At 39.8% G+C, this 14,537-nt stretch overlaps 2 protein-coding genes across 2 annotated transcripts; both read right to left on the reverse strand.

The window, feature by feature from the left end:
* Window positions 1-914: 914 nt before the first annotated feature.
* LOC105893286 (pepsin A-like) lies at window positions 915-3,616 on the reverse strand. Its single transcript, XM_031558512.2, has 9 exons — window positions 3,561-3,616; window positions 3,264-3,411; window positions 3,056-3,173; window positions 2,716-2,834; window positions 2,358-2,551; window positions 2,079-2,195; window positions 1,746-1,869; window positions 1,362-1,460; window positions 915-1,202 (listed from the first exon to the last, which is right to left on the reverse strand). The coding sequence occupies exons 1-9, from the start codon at window positions 3,614-3,616 to the stop codon at window positions 1,065-1,067; spliced, it is 1,113 nt and encodes a 370-aa protein (XP_031414372.1). The 3' UTR covers window positions 915-1,064.
* Window positions 3,617-11,662: 8,046 nt separating this feature from the next.
* Window positions 11,663-14,258, reverse strand: LOC105893288 (pepsin A-like). Its single transcript, XM_031558511.1, has 9 exons — window positions 14,168-14,258; window positions 13,880-14,027; window positions 13,672-13,789; window positions 13,337-13,455; window positions 12,978-13,171; window positions 12,700-12,816; window positions 12,368-12,491; window positions 12,019-12,117; window positions 11,663-11,859 (listed from the first exon to the last, which is right to left on the reverse strand). The coding sequence occupies exons 1-9, from the start codon at window positions 14,221-14,223 to the stop codon at window positions 11,722-11,724; spliced, it is 1,113 nt and encodes a 370-aa protein (XP_031414371.1). The 5' UTR covers window positions 14,224-14,258; the 3' UTR covers window positions 11,663-11,721.
* Between the last annotated feature and the right edge of the window lie 279 nt (window positions 14,259-14,537).

The raw sequence follows: 14,537 nt of genomic DNA on the forward strand, positions 1-14,537 counted from the left end.
CCAAATATATTATAGCAAAATGCATTGTTTGTGAACTTATTTTGGCGTGTGCAAAGCAAGTTAAAGCATTGATAAGGAGCTCTGTTCCAAAACTAGTACGCTAACTACCTAAAAGGTATGCAATACCTTGCGAACACCACCAACAGCCCAGTTGACACTGATAGAAGCTTGCCAATACACTAACTGGTGTCTTTTGGCGATATAGCTGGCAATGTCATGCTGTGAAAGCTTTTCGTCCATTTGTGCAAGGTGTTCCAGCCAGGAAACACAGAACTACATAGGGAATATCCTGGATGGCTAGTGGGAAAGACACAGGTGTTTATCTGTCCTTCACATGACCATATGCTAGCAAAATGAATTTGGGTATGGTACCAAAACTAGTTGCCTACAAAACCATACCTCAAAAAGTGTCAAATTGTTGCATAGTGTTACTTTAACTAAGTTAACAATGCTAGTTTACTTGCGAGTTTTATACAAAAACTCCTGTAACAACGTACATTACATTTTTCTGATTTGTAATTGTTTAGTTCCTGAAGTAGAGTTTTGTTTGATTCCCAGTATGGTGTGCTCTGGGTGGCCAAGACGTACCCCCATGGCCAGCTGGCCATCCCCTGCTGCCCAGTGATGTCCCAGGGAGCGCATCGTTCTCTCCTGATTGCCTGCTGATTTTGTTAGGTAGTGTGACCCACGCTGTGCACTTGCACATGGACACAAGATGACAAACCGCCATATTAAATTCTTGGCAAACTCTTGTCCACCCTCGGTCTTACACCAACTGTCTGCTATCTTAGAGACTCCAAACAGACAACAGGTGTCCGTTGCCCACTTGATTGCAAAGGTGTGTGATATGTGTATCATAAAGTGAAACCAAACAGTTATGATGCAATTTCTTTTAATCAATTCAGTCTTCTCACAGTTTACAGGTGCTGATGCAGACTAGATATGGATATAAATAACCTAGGTGTTCTTTCAGCATGAGGCACTAACAATACTTTCAGTCGGTCCAAAATCAATCCAGCTACAAGTGATTTCATTGTTTCTATCACAACCAGAACCTGCTGGTTTTACACAGCCTTGGCAAGACCAACATAGTTGTTGGACATGTTGAAGATGGTGTAGTACTGCCTAATGAAGACATCACCCAAGATCCAGAGGCTAGACCCACCATTGCCAAATCCAGTGCTGCAGCCATAGTAGTTGGACTGCAGAGAATGAGATTTAAAAAGGGTCATGAACACATTCACTGTTTCATAATATTTCCTACAGACTTTTAGATATAAAACTACAAAAAGTGTATTATGCAAAGCAGCAGTAGTTTTCTAATGTATTTGTATTACTTCTGCTCTGAAACCAGGGCTTACCTGACGGACGTAGGCAGATGCAGGCAGGGTGAAAGCATGTCCATTGATGTTAATAGTAACTTCAGGCATGTTTGCAATGTTTTGGCAGTTCACAGAGGCCTAAGAACAGACATAAGAATTCACTTAAGTAAATTAAATAAATTTCACTTTAGTGAAAATCAAATTTGAGAAGAATCTAAATGTTGAAATATATGTTTTATAACTATATATATTTATAACTATAATAAAAGTATAGATAATATACAAAAATAGCAGTGTCTTCCAAGCCTACTAGGGCAGTTATTATAAAGCGTCTAAATGGTGCTTTTTGAAAATGGCAAGTTTTTTTTATTCCTGCCACATAATAACTTGGAACACTGTGTACAAGCATTTGGTTATACTTACACCACCAACTGCGTTGTTGAGGCTTGAAATGTCACTGTTTGGTCCAACGATCAGAGAAGTGCCAGTGTCCACAATTGCCTGGCATCCACCATTGCAAGCAACAACATTGCCGTTGACGGTCATACTGGAATCAGCAAAACTCTGATCAATCCCTACTGCTTTATACATAGCAAGAGATGCATACTTTCACATTTCAGAAATAATTCTAACTATCTTGAGCCTTGTTCTTGGAAACTCTTACAACATGTTAGCTTTTAAAAAGTTAGTTCTCACTGCTTTGTGTGAGCATGACTTGTATTACACATGTATTTACACAAAGAATTATAAATGTACCTTTCAACAGTGATCTGCCAGTAGGTCTCAGAAGACAGGGGGATCCAGACGAGGTTGCCGGTGTAGTGGCTGGGATCATACCCACCGAAGGTCACCTCACTGCCAGTCGCAGAGTTGCTGTGCAGAAAAGTAGATGATAGAACATCAACTGCTTATTAAGAAACACACTGAAAAAGGTTCAGATGTCTGTTACAGAGACGCAGGCCACTATTGAAACGGATAATAAGCACGACGAGCGCTGTTTTAGGGCACACAGTTGGTTTGTTAGGCAGTTGGTACCTGCTCAGGTACACAGAGAAGTAATCCTGCACCAGGCCCTGCTGCACCATGTTGTTGAAGACCGTCTGAGCCCCAGAGGCAGCCAGGCGGGGGAAGGCCAGACCCAGAATACCGTCAGCCTGCATGTGAGCCATGAAGGGAGCCTCGCTCTGGCTCAGTCCAAACGTCTGGTGAGGCACTTGGATACCTCCAACCTAACAAGGATGAATTGCAGGCAGTTTTTTAAGGTATTTTAGATGGTTGAAGAGTGTGGATAATATTAACCTTGTGAGTGTAGTTTAATCTTTAGTTCTTGGATGAATTTACAAATAGTTATTCCCATTTTTAGTTATTCTGGTTTTTTTTTCATAACACTCACGGCAACAACGTCAGTGCCCAGGAATCCAGTCATACTTCCAGTTCCGTACTGGATCTGAAGGGATTTTCCAGTATTCCTGAAGGTTGAGGATTGGCTGGGGTTGAATTTGTGGTGGTTGTCTAAAGAAGAACATTGGCAACCATTGTTAGGTTAATTAAACCATGACAATTCTAATTTGTGAAGGACCTTGTCAAGGGTTTTGTTACATTTGATGTTGATGCTTAACTTCTAATTCTATATAATATATAATGTATATATTTATAGTTGACCTTCATCTTTACACCATTTCTGGTTTACTATTATATGAATCGGTACATGATAGAGGTAATTGTAAACATACTGCAGGCAGCACTGCTGCAGTACACAGAGGGCACCCAGAGGTTGGAAGAGCCAGTGTCGAAAATCACTCTGAAGGACTGAGGGGGGGTACCGATGGAGATCACCCCAAAGTAAGCCAGCTGTGTGGGTGGAAATAGCACATTGTGAGGTTGGCAATTTCTCAGACCCAATCATGGCCATTCATATTCATTAGACTATTATTGACTTACATCAGCGTCGTTAGTCATCTGCTCTGTGCCCACAGCAAAGTCCTCGAACTTGGCCATTGGTCTGTAGGGGAATTGCTGCCTGTACTCCTCCCAGAGGCCCTGCTCTTCCAGACTCTCCCTAGCAGTCTTCCCCTTATTCAGAGGGATCCTGGGAGAGAGAACTAAGACTCAGCATGGTACCATGTGTCACATAGTTAATATTTTGTTACAGTTATAAGTTATTGCTAGGCAAGTAGTACCGTAGTAGGACATCTTTGGACACAACACTTCAGGAATAGCAGAAAAACAGTTACTGACCTGAGGAGGCACTCGGAGAGTGCCACAATGGCACAGAGGATAATGGCTGCCTTCATGATTGTTAGTCTGCTCAATGCCTTCACCTGGAGCTCAGTGAGCCATCAGTTGAACCTGTGCCTTTTTATACGTACAACCTCCCCCTAATTTCAGTTTACTTTTTGATTCACCTTGATAAACTACCGTGAACTCTTATCATTTGTCTGATAGCAAATGGAACAGATAATCTGTATGTCCTTTTGACAATGTCAGTAATTTTGCTTAAATTCACAGGTATACTTGATAAGTAGATAAGTAAGATACATTCTAATTATTTAATACTTCAGTGGGAGATCTCATAATTAGATATATTAATTCCCCCATAGAAATAATACAGTTAAAACAATACATGTCCATGGGCATGTAAGTACAGGATTAATAAGATTGCTGTACTGGGAAAAAAACCTGCACATTTTCATTTAATGAGGGATGATTTAACAGCATACAGGAATTTACATGTTTTTATAGGCAACTGGTTTTAACATCATCTTCAAATTCATTCTGATGGTAAATGATCATGTGAAGGGCAGATAAACTCACCTGTAGTTTCCACTACTGTAGTAGCCCCAGGCTGTGCATTATGTAGTTCTATGGTTTTGGCCGGGAAACCCCCAAAAAATGTAAGAAAAGCATTCACAGTATGGCCAAAAGATCCCAGTTAGCATACTAGCAAGTTTTTATCAATGCACCCTCTGTTGTTGGGATTACCAGTGTTTTAGCATGTCTTTTATGTAGTTAGCGTGCTAATTTGAGACCAAAACCTCTTACTGCTGCTTTAACACAAAGATTTTTTTTCTGGTGTCTTGTTTTTTTCCGTTTTTTCCGATTATGCGTTTTTCACTTGATTACTTCTGTTTAACGATTCAGAGAGATTACCAAATGCTGTCAGGGAAATTGTTGAAATGTACATAATATTCAGCTGTAAATACATATCAAGCAGTCTGAGATAGATACATTTATTGTGTGATGGAATTCTTGTTTTAATACTGTTTTTTCTCTCATTTAAGGACCTCAGTTTGATGCTTCTAAATGGACTCTAAACAGCAATATGCTGTTTCTGTAAGAGGATATGTGTGTTTGCATGTTACAGTAAGACAGAAAGAGAGGACTGCTTTACCAAATAAGAAATATCTGCCACCTATCCTTAATCCTCAACTACCCAAACAACTCTAGTAACTAATAAACCCAAATAAACTATAAACTACCTCTCACCAGACATATACCCTTTCCCTTGCCCTAACTAAAACTTCTATCATACCCTACTCTACCCTTAAATACTTGTGTGTTACTCTAAAGAGTTTTGTGCACAAAATATAATGGGCCTGAAAAATTGGAGGGTATTTGAAGTCATTTTCCAGTGTTAGTGTTATGTGATTACCAAATAATCTAAGGTACAATCATGCGTGAAGAATAAACACTGATTGCAAATCCAGCAGGTGGGTGTATTTGTTGAGCCTAGCTTGTCTCGGGGTTGCTACACATGGAGACATTTTTGTTTGAGATGAATGACAGGGACAGTATAATTCATTTGCTATTGTATAATTAAATTGATCTTTAGATAATCAGGCAGTGCATCGTTCAGCCACTGAGATATGCATGGGAAATCTTTTCAAGGTCTATCTTGAGATGTATCTGTTGTTGTCCCTGTCCCTGGTATTCACATGTGCCATTGTAAGTATGGAGGGGGGGTAGATCTGAGATGCCAGACATCACTGTTGAGCCTCCTGGAGGTGTTGTGGGCCTAATTCAACAAAGCACTTACGAAGGAAGGTGCTCACTTGACAACCCCTGTGAAATGCTCACAAAGGCATCTTTTTTGTTGGTGGTGTTGGTGGTTGTTGTAAGTATTGCTAAGTATCGGTATAATGGTTCTAGTGCACCTAGTGTGTTTTATCACTTGGGCTGAGTTGGTGGGTAGGAGTGCATACGTGTGAAAGTGAGAGGTTTGGCCGCCGTTAGAAATCCCCAATAAATACCATGAGGAATTTCAAATCTTTCCCTGTGTATAACTAAAAACAGTGATCAGAGTTACAGAGTACTGCAATTAACTGGGGCAGAGACTTTTAATCTATGTTTTTAATGTTAATGAGCGTGTGAAAAAGTTTATAGTGAACTGAAATTTGCTGCTGCAAAGGCATCTGCAAGTTAGCTGTCATGCAAAGCATCCCCGGATATGAAGACAGCAAAAAAAATAAAAAATGACGATTTATTTCAAAAGTAGGACCTGAATATAGCTTCCTAATTGGACAGTCTGTCCCTTGACAAGTCTTAGTCTTGTCATGAAGATGTGCAATTAATGCAAACATATAATCAGTTGCCAAGAAGTGATGATGGTCAAATGAATATGTAGATATTTACATGGATACAAGCTCAGTGGTGATTTACAGTGCCCTCCACAATTATTGGCACCCCTAGTGAATATGAGCAAAACAGGCTATAAAAAAATATGTCTTTGCTGTTTATCCTCTTGGTCTTTCACTCAAAATATTCACAAAAATCTTACCTTTTCATTGAAGTAAAACTATTGAAAGAAAAAAAACTGTTGACATTAAATAAATATTTTTACCCAAAACATATGTGCCACAACTCATCTCTACGATCGTTGCTGCATTTTTTATATGGTATTTTCTTTCCTTTTCTTACACTATTGTAATGTAATGAGGCCCATTTGGGGCACTTTTCTGGAGCTGTCAAATAAAACAATAAAACAATCCTTTTCAAGTTGAAATGAATGTAGCTCAAGTCGACTTATTCAAGTGGTCAACAAAGTTATTTGTCCTTGATAACATTTAGCAATCTCTGACCTTTCAAACAAAAGTTATTAAATGGAAAACAAGAAACGGAAACGGTTTTAGTTACTGATTAGGAAAATTGAAGATTAAGATAACAGGAGAGGAAAGGCACTCTCGGATGGGAGTCGTTCAATGTTAAATCGCATCACAATATGCAAAAATCTATTGGTTGCTACTGGTGGTGAGACATCTAAGATAACAAAAAGTTAGATCAGCACAGACATTTATCTGTGTGCGTGTGTGAGCGAGCGAGCGAGAGTGAGAGGAAGTGTGAAGCTTATTTAAGTTGTAAAAGTATGTGGATCTGTAACTGTCCTATTAAAAAAACAAGCCTGTGTGTCTGATCAGTGAGATGAATGCATGAAAATATGGGTGTGTTTTCTAATCCCATCATTTCAGTTTTACTGTTTTCTAAGAAGAATGGAGTTTATTGGCTGTTTATGGTCCTAACTTCTTTTGCCGGTAGTACAGCCTGGGTAAAGAGATAATACTGGCCTGTTTTTGTCAACTAGTCTTCAGACCCTACAAGATAAAGGATTTCTCTCCACTAAAGGTCTTTGCAAATATGATTTTTTTGTTCTGGTTGTCAAGTGGTTCTTACTCTACTCCGATGCTAAGGTGATGTGCACTTCACTGAAGAATGTACTTCTACCGATCTAAAAAAAAAGACTAAATCAGACTTTGTATTCATACATTGGTCTGCATTGAAATTATATATATGACAAATGTTTTTTTTTGTGTCGAAGAAAACTTTGAATTACGTTTTGTGTTTAGTCTTTGTATGTATTTGGTGGTGAAGAAGAATAAATACAATTCTGATCATACTGAAACATATCAAAAGCCGTTAATATATTTGTTTAAGCAGTGTCTGGGGTGACCCAGTATTCCGTTTTAATTAATGCCCTTTCTTTGTCCTCTTGTTTAAATGGACCTGTCTGATCAAGTAGAGTTGTAATGGGAAAATGACTTGTGTCCCACTTGATTTTGTTGATGCAATTTCTCTTAATTGTCATCGTGCCCAGAGGTAAGGCTTCCCTGAATCCATTTGTTCATAATTGAGCAGTGAACAGGGGAACACTTAGTGAACCTGTTTACAAATATGAAATTTAGAAATTAGCCCCTGCCAAGTACAGCTATGATGACACCAGTGTTTAGCACATACAATTCTTGATCTCAAACCTCATATTAACTTTTTTATTATTATTATTTAGATTATCAAGCACAGTACATCTAAGAGATTCTGATCCATCTTGCAGCATACTTTGCAGAAATGAGCTTCTCCCCATACAGGTGTGAAGGTAACCACATTCTGGAACATACTGCAATTTATGCAAATGTTTTTCCTATAAAATAAAATTGACATTAAAATCAGTTAAGCTTAACAGCTGTTTCTCAGGCACATGAAAATGGCCCAAAAGATATCTCGGAAGATATACATCACTCTACATGACCGTATATTACATACAACCATGAGTTTTACTCAGTGCTGTGTGAACACAGTCCTACAAACACTGGAGCCCTGGTAATTGGTAAGGAAACTTAATAAATGTTTTCATTGAGTGAATCAGTATGTGACGTGCATGATTCATTATTTAAATAATTCATTTCCATATCTTATATAACCTTACACAATTGGTGGAAATAAACTTAAGGAAGGCAGGTATAGGTGTGGTTGGCGTCCTCCATGCATCAACTAGAAAAAACACAAGGTACCTCAACGTCAGTAAGTAACTGTCCTGTTTGAGTTACCAGGCAACGCTGTAGCTTCCCCGCGAGGGAGGTGCACCATAGAGTCAGAGCGCTCTCCGAGTCCGGAAGCGGAGGGAGTTTTGAAATGTTCAGTGTTATGCTCATCAACTACACTAGACAGTCTGACGTTTTACAACACATGTTCGTGGTGAGTGATCTGGTGTGGATACATAGACAGCACTTAATGTGTTGTTGTACTTGGTAGGTAGCGTAAATACTGCTGTTTTATTTTTTTTACAACATCGCAATCCTAATGGCGAATTGAATGCGTGTTCGTGTATCCTTTACTCCATGGGCAATAACTGTGGGACTGAGTCATTTAGACGCGGTATTGTTTCCTTGCAGGAGAAAGAGACTGTCTTCCTGCTAGATGTCAACCGCATCAACGAGGTCAACATGGTGACAGGGCGCACTCCGGTAGGCAAGAGCAGTGGTGGTGCTAGTGACCCCCTATGGGAAGGGCTCCTTCTTTTTTCATTGCTTTAGAACCATGCACATTTTGTATACTTGTATGGAACCCTGCCTTACATGAAGGTCAGTATGAAGATGGCCTGCAGTGGTAAAATGTGTGTACAGGCATTCCCAGTATTTCATGGTAACTTTTCCTGCAGATTTCATGCTATATGAAAATACTTGTAGAAATTGAACTGCACTATTCAAGTTGATTGCCGTGTAGCTGGCATTGTTGTGTCAAGGGCAGTTAGTGACTCCTGTTGCTCATGTAGATCATATGTTATGGCTATATAAAGGTTGGTTCAGTAGTTCCATTCAACTAAGCATGCACTGTTGATAATGTCATATTTAAATGTACATACATTATACAGGTTTGTAATTTTTTTAAGGTATATTTTTGCTAGCTCATTGTTTTTATAATATCTTTAAATTAATGTTGTCATTTTGTGATCTGGGTCTGAAACCCATACAACTTTTTTTGGCGTGCGCAAAGCAAGTTAAAGCAGCAATAAGTAGCTCTGTTCCAAAACTAGTACGCTAACTACCTACAGTGCCCTCCGCAATTATTGGCACCCCTAGTGAATATGAGCAAAACAGGCTCTAAAAAAATATGTCTTTGCTGTTTATCCTCTTGGTCTTTCACTCAAAATATTCACAAAAATCTTACCTTTTCATTGAAGTAAAACTATTGAAAGAAAAAAAAACTGTTGACATTAAATAAATATTTTTCCCCAAAACAGGTGTGCCACAATTATTGGCACCCCTTAATTTAATGTTTTGTGCAGCCTCCCTTTGCCAAGATAGCAGCTCTGAGTCTTCTCCTATAATGCGTGATGAGGTTGGTGAACACATGGCACAGGATCTGAGACCATTCCTACATGCAGTATCTCTCCAGATCCTTCAGATTCTGAGGTCAACGTTTGTAGACTCGGCTTCAGCTCATCCCACAGATTTTCTATGGGGTTTAGGTCGGGGGACTGTGATGGCCATGGCAAAACCTTTATTCTGCGGTCGGTGAACCATTTTTGTGTTGATTTTGAGGTGTGCTTCGGATCATTGACCTGCTGGAAGGTCCAACCACAGCCCATTTTAAGCTTACTGGAGGGGGCTGTTAGGTTTTCATTTAATATCTGCTGGTATTTGATGGAGTCCATGATACCATGTATCCTAACAAGATGTCCAGGGCCTTTGGAAGAAAAACAGCCCCACAACATCAAAGATCCGCCACCATACTTCACATTGGGTATGGGGGTCTTTTCTGTATGGCTATGTTTCTGTCTACGCTCAAACCACCTTTGATGTTTGTTGCCAAAAAGCTTTATTTTGGTCTCATCTGACCATATAACTCGGCCCCATTGAAAGTCTGACTTACATTTGGCAAACTGTAGGCGCTTTAGTTTGTAGTTGATTGACAGCAGAGGCTTTTTTCTGGCAACCCTCCAAAACAACTTGTGGTGATGTAGGTGGCGTCTGATGGTAGTTTTGGAGACTTTCTGACCCCAAGACTCAACTCACCTCTACAATTCTCCAGCTGTGATCCTTGGAGATTCTTTTTCCAGTCGAACCATCCTCCTCACGGTGCGTGGGGTCAATGTACACACACGTCCGCTTCCAGGCTGATTCTTAACATCTCCTGTCGCTTTAAACTTCTTAATTATTTCCATGATAGTGGAAATGGGTATTTTCAACTCTTTAGAGATTTTCTTGTGTCCATTTCTTGATTTGTGCAGCTCCACAACTTTCTGTCGCACATCGTCACTGTGTTCTTGGGTCTTTCCCATAGTGATGAATGACTAATGGAATTTGGCCTGTGTCACCTCATATTTGTACGCCAGTGGAACAGGAAGTCATGGTTGACCTCTTAAGACTTCCTTATCAAACAGGTGAACTTAAAAATATAAAAAATGACTGGAAATATACTTCAGTTAGATTTTAATTATAAGATTTTTCTAGGGGTGCCAATAATTGTGGCACACATGTTTTGGGGAAAAATATTTATTTAATGTCAACAGTTTTTTTTTCTTTCAATAATTTTACTTCAATGAAAAGGTAAGATTTTTGTGAATATTTTGAGTGAAAGACCAAGAGGATAAACAGCAAAGACATATTTTTTTATAGCCTGTTTTGCTCATATTCACTAGGGGTGCCAATAATTGCGGAGGGCACTGTAAAAGGTATGCAATACCTTGCGAACACCACCAACAGCCCAGTTGACACTGATAGAAGCTTGCCAACACACTAACTGGTGTCTTTTGGCAATATAGCTGGCAATGTCATGTTGTGAAAGCTTTTCTTCCATTTGTGCAAGGTGTTCCAGCCAGGAAACACAGAACTACATAGGGCATATCATGGATGGCTAGTGGGAAAGACACAGGTGTTTATCTGTCCATCACATGACCATATGCTAGCAAAAAGAATTTGAGTATGGTACCAAAACTAGTTGCCTACAAAACCATACCTCAAAAAGGGTCAAATTCTTGCATAGTGTTACTTTAACTAAGTTAACAATGCTAGTTTACTTGCTAGTTTTAGACAAAAACTCCTGTAACAACATACATTCAATTTTTCTGATTTGTAATTGTTTAGTTCCTGAAGTAGAGTTTTGTTTGATTCCCAGTATGGTGTGCTCTGGGTGGCCAAGACGCACCCCCATGGCCAGCTGGCCACCCCCTGCTGCCCAGTGATGTCCCGGGGAGCGCTGGTGTCATCGTTCTCTCCTGATTGCCTGCTGATTTTGTTAGGTAGTGCGACCCACGCTGTGCACTTGCACATGGACACAAGATGACAGACCTCCATATTTACATTTTTGGCAAATTCTTGTCCACCCTCGGTCTTACACCAACTGTCTGCTATCTTAGAGACTCTAAACAAACAACAGGTGTCCGTTGCCCACTTGATTGCAAAGGTGTGTGATATGTGTTTCATAAAGTGAAACCAAACAGTTATGATGCAATTACTTTTAATCAATTCATGTCTTCTCACAGTTTACAGATGCTGATGTAGTTAGACATTGATATAAATAACCTAGGTGTTCTTTCAGCATGAGGCACTAACATTACTTTCAGTCGGTCCAAAATCAATACAGCTACAAGTGATTTCATTGTTTCTATCACAACCAGAACCTGCTGGTTTTAAACAGCCTTGGCAAGACCAACATAGTTGTTGGACATGTTGAAGATGGTGTAGTACTGCCTAATGAAGACATCACCCAAGATCCAGAGGCTAGACCCACCATTGCCAAATCCAGTGCTGCAGCCATAGTAGTTGGACTGCAGAGAATGAGATTTAAAAAGGGTCATGAACACATTCACTGTTTCATAATATTTCCTACAGACTTCTATATATAAAACTACAAAAAGTGTATTATGCAAAGCAGCAGTAGTTTTCTAATGTATTTGTATTACTTCTGCTCTGAAACCAGGGCTTACCTGACGGACGTAGGCAGATGCAGGCAGGGTGAAAGCATGTCCATTGATGTTAATAGTAACTTCAGGCATGTTTGCAATGTTTTGGCAGTTCACAGAGGCCTAAGAACAGACATAAGTATTCACTTAAGTAAATTAAATACATTTCACTTTAGTGAAAATCAAATGTTGAAATATATGTATAATAACTATAATATAAGTATAGATAGTATACCAAAATAGCAGTGTCTTCCAAGCCTACTAGGGCAGTTATTATAAAGCGTCTAAATGGTGCTTTTTGAAAATGGCAAGTTTTTTATTCCTGCCCCATAATGACTTGGAACACTGTGTACAAGCATTTGGTTATACTTACACCACCAACTGCGTTGTTGAGGCTTGAAATGTCACTGTTTGGTCCAACGATCAGAGAAGTGCCAGTGTCCACAATTGCCTGGCATCCACCATTGCAAGCAACAACATTGCCGTTGACGGTCATACTGGAATCAGCAAAACTCTGATCAATTCCTACTGCTTCATACATGCAAGAGGTGCATACTTTCACATTTCAGAAATAATTCTAATTATCTTGAGCCTTGTTTTTGAGAACTCTTACAACATGTTAGCTTTTAAAAAGTTAGTTCTCACTGCTTTGTGTGAGCATGGCTTGTATTACACATGTATTTACACAAAGAACTATCAATGTACCTTTCAACAGTGATCTGCCAGTAGGTCTCAGAAGACAGGGGGATCCAGACGAGGTTGCCGGTGTAGTGGCTGGGATCATACCCACCGAAGGTCACCTCACTGCCAGTCGCAGAGTTGCTGTGCAGAAAAGTAAATGATAGAACATCAACTGCTTATTAAGAAACACACTGAAAAAGGTTCAGATGTCTGTTACAGAGACGCAGGCCACTATTGAAACGGATAATAAGCACGACGAGCGCTGTGTTAGGGACACAGTTGGTTTGTTAGGCAGTTGGTACCTGCTCAGGTACACAGAGAAGTAATCCTGCACCAGGCCCTGCTGCACCATGTTGTTGAAGACCGTCTGAGCCCCAGAGGCAGCCAGGCGGGGGAAGGCCAGACCCAGAATACCGTCAGCCTGCATGTGAGCCATGAAGGGAGCCTCGCTCTGGCTCAGTCCAAACGTCTGGTGAGGCACTTGGATACCTCCAACCTAACAAGGATGAATTGCAGGCAGTTTTTTAAGGTATTTTATATGGTTGAAGAGTGTGGATAAAATCAACTTTGTGAGTGTAGTTTAATCCTCAGTTGTCACACTCATGCAATTCTTATATGAATTTACAAATAGTTATTCTGTTTTTTTTTTCATAACACTCACGGCAACAACGTCAGTGCCCAGGAATCCAGTCATACTTCCAGTTCCGTACTGGATCTGAAGGGATTTTCCAGTATTCCTGAAGGTTGAGGATTGGCTGGGGTTGAATTTGTGGTGGTTGTCTAAAGAAGAACATTGGCAACCATTGTTAATTAATCCATGACAATTATAATTTGTCAAGTACCTTGTCAAGGGTTTTGTTACATTTGATGTTGATGCTTAACTTCTAATTCTATATAATACATAATGTATATAATTATATTTGACCTTCATCTTTACACCATTTCTGGTTTACTATTATATGAATCGGTACATGATAGAGGTAATTGTAAACATACTGCAGGCAGCACTGCTGCAGTACACAGAGGGCACCCAGAGGTTGGAAGAGCCAGTGTCGAAAATCACTCTGAAGGACTGAGGGGGGGTACCGATGGAGATCACCCCAAAGTAAGCCAGCTGTGTGGGTGGAAATAGCACATTGTGAGGTTGGCAATTTCTCAGACCCAATAATGGCCATTGATATTCATTAGACTATTATTGACTTACATCAGCGTCGTTAGTCATCTGCTCTGTGCCCACAGCAAAGTCCTCGAACTTGGCCATTGGTCTGTAGGGGAATTGCTGCCTGTACTCCTCCCAGAGGCCCTGCTCTTCCAGACTCTCCCTAGCAGTCTTCCCCTTATTCAGAGGGATCCTGGGAGAGAGAACCAAGACTCAGCATGGTACCATGTGTCACATAGTTATTAGTTTGCTACAGTTATAGGTTATAGGCAAGTAGTAGTAGAACATCTTTGGACACAACACTTCAGGAATAGCAGAAAAACAGTTACTGACCTGAGGAGGCACTCAGAGAGTGCCACAATGGCACAGAGGATAATGGCTGCCTTCATGATTGTTAGTCTGCTCAATGCCTTCACCTGGAGCTCAGTGAGCCATCAGTCGAACCTGTGCCTTTTTATACATACAACCTCCCCCTAATTTCAGTTTACTTTTTGATTCACCTTGATAAAGTACCGTGAACTCTTATCATTTGTCTGATAGCAAATGGAACAGATAATCTGTATGTCCTTTTGACAATGTCAGTAATTTTGCTTAAATTCACAGGTTTACTTGATAAGTAAGATACGTTTTAATTATTTAATACTTCAGTGGGAGTTCTCATAATTAGATATATTAATTCCCACATAGAAATAATACAGTTAAT

This window comes from Clupea harengus, chromosome 21 (assembly GCF_900700415.2).
Source record: "Clupea harengus chromosome 21, Ch_v2.0.2, whole genome shotgun sequence".
Lineage (NCBI taxonomy): Eukaryota > Metazoa > Chordata > Actinopteri > Clupeiformes > Clupeidae > Clupea > Clupea harengus.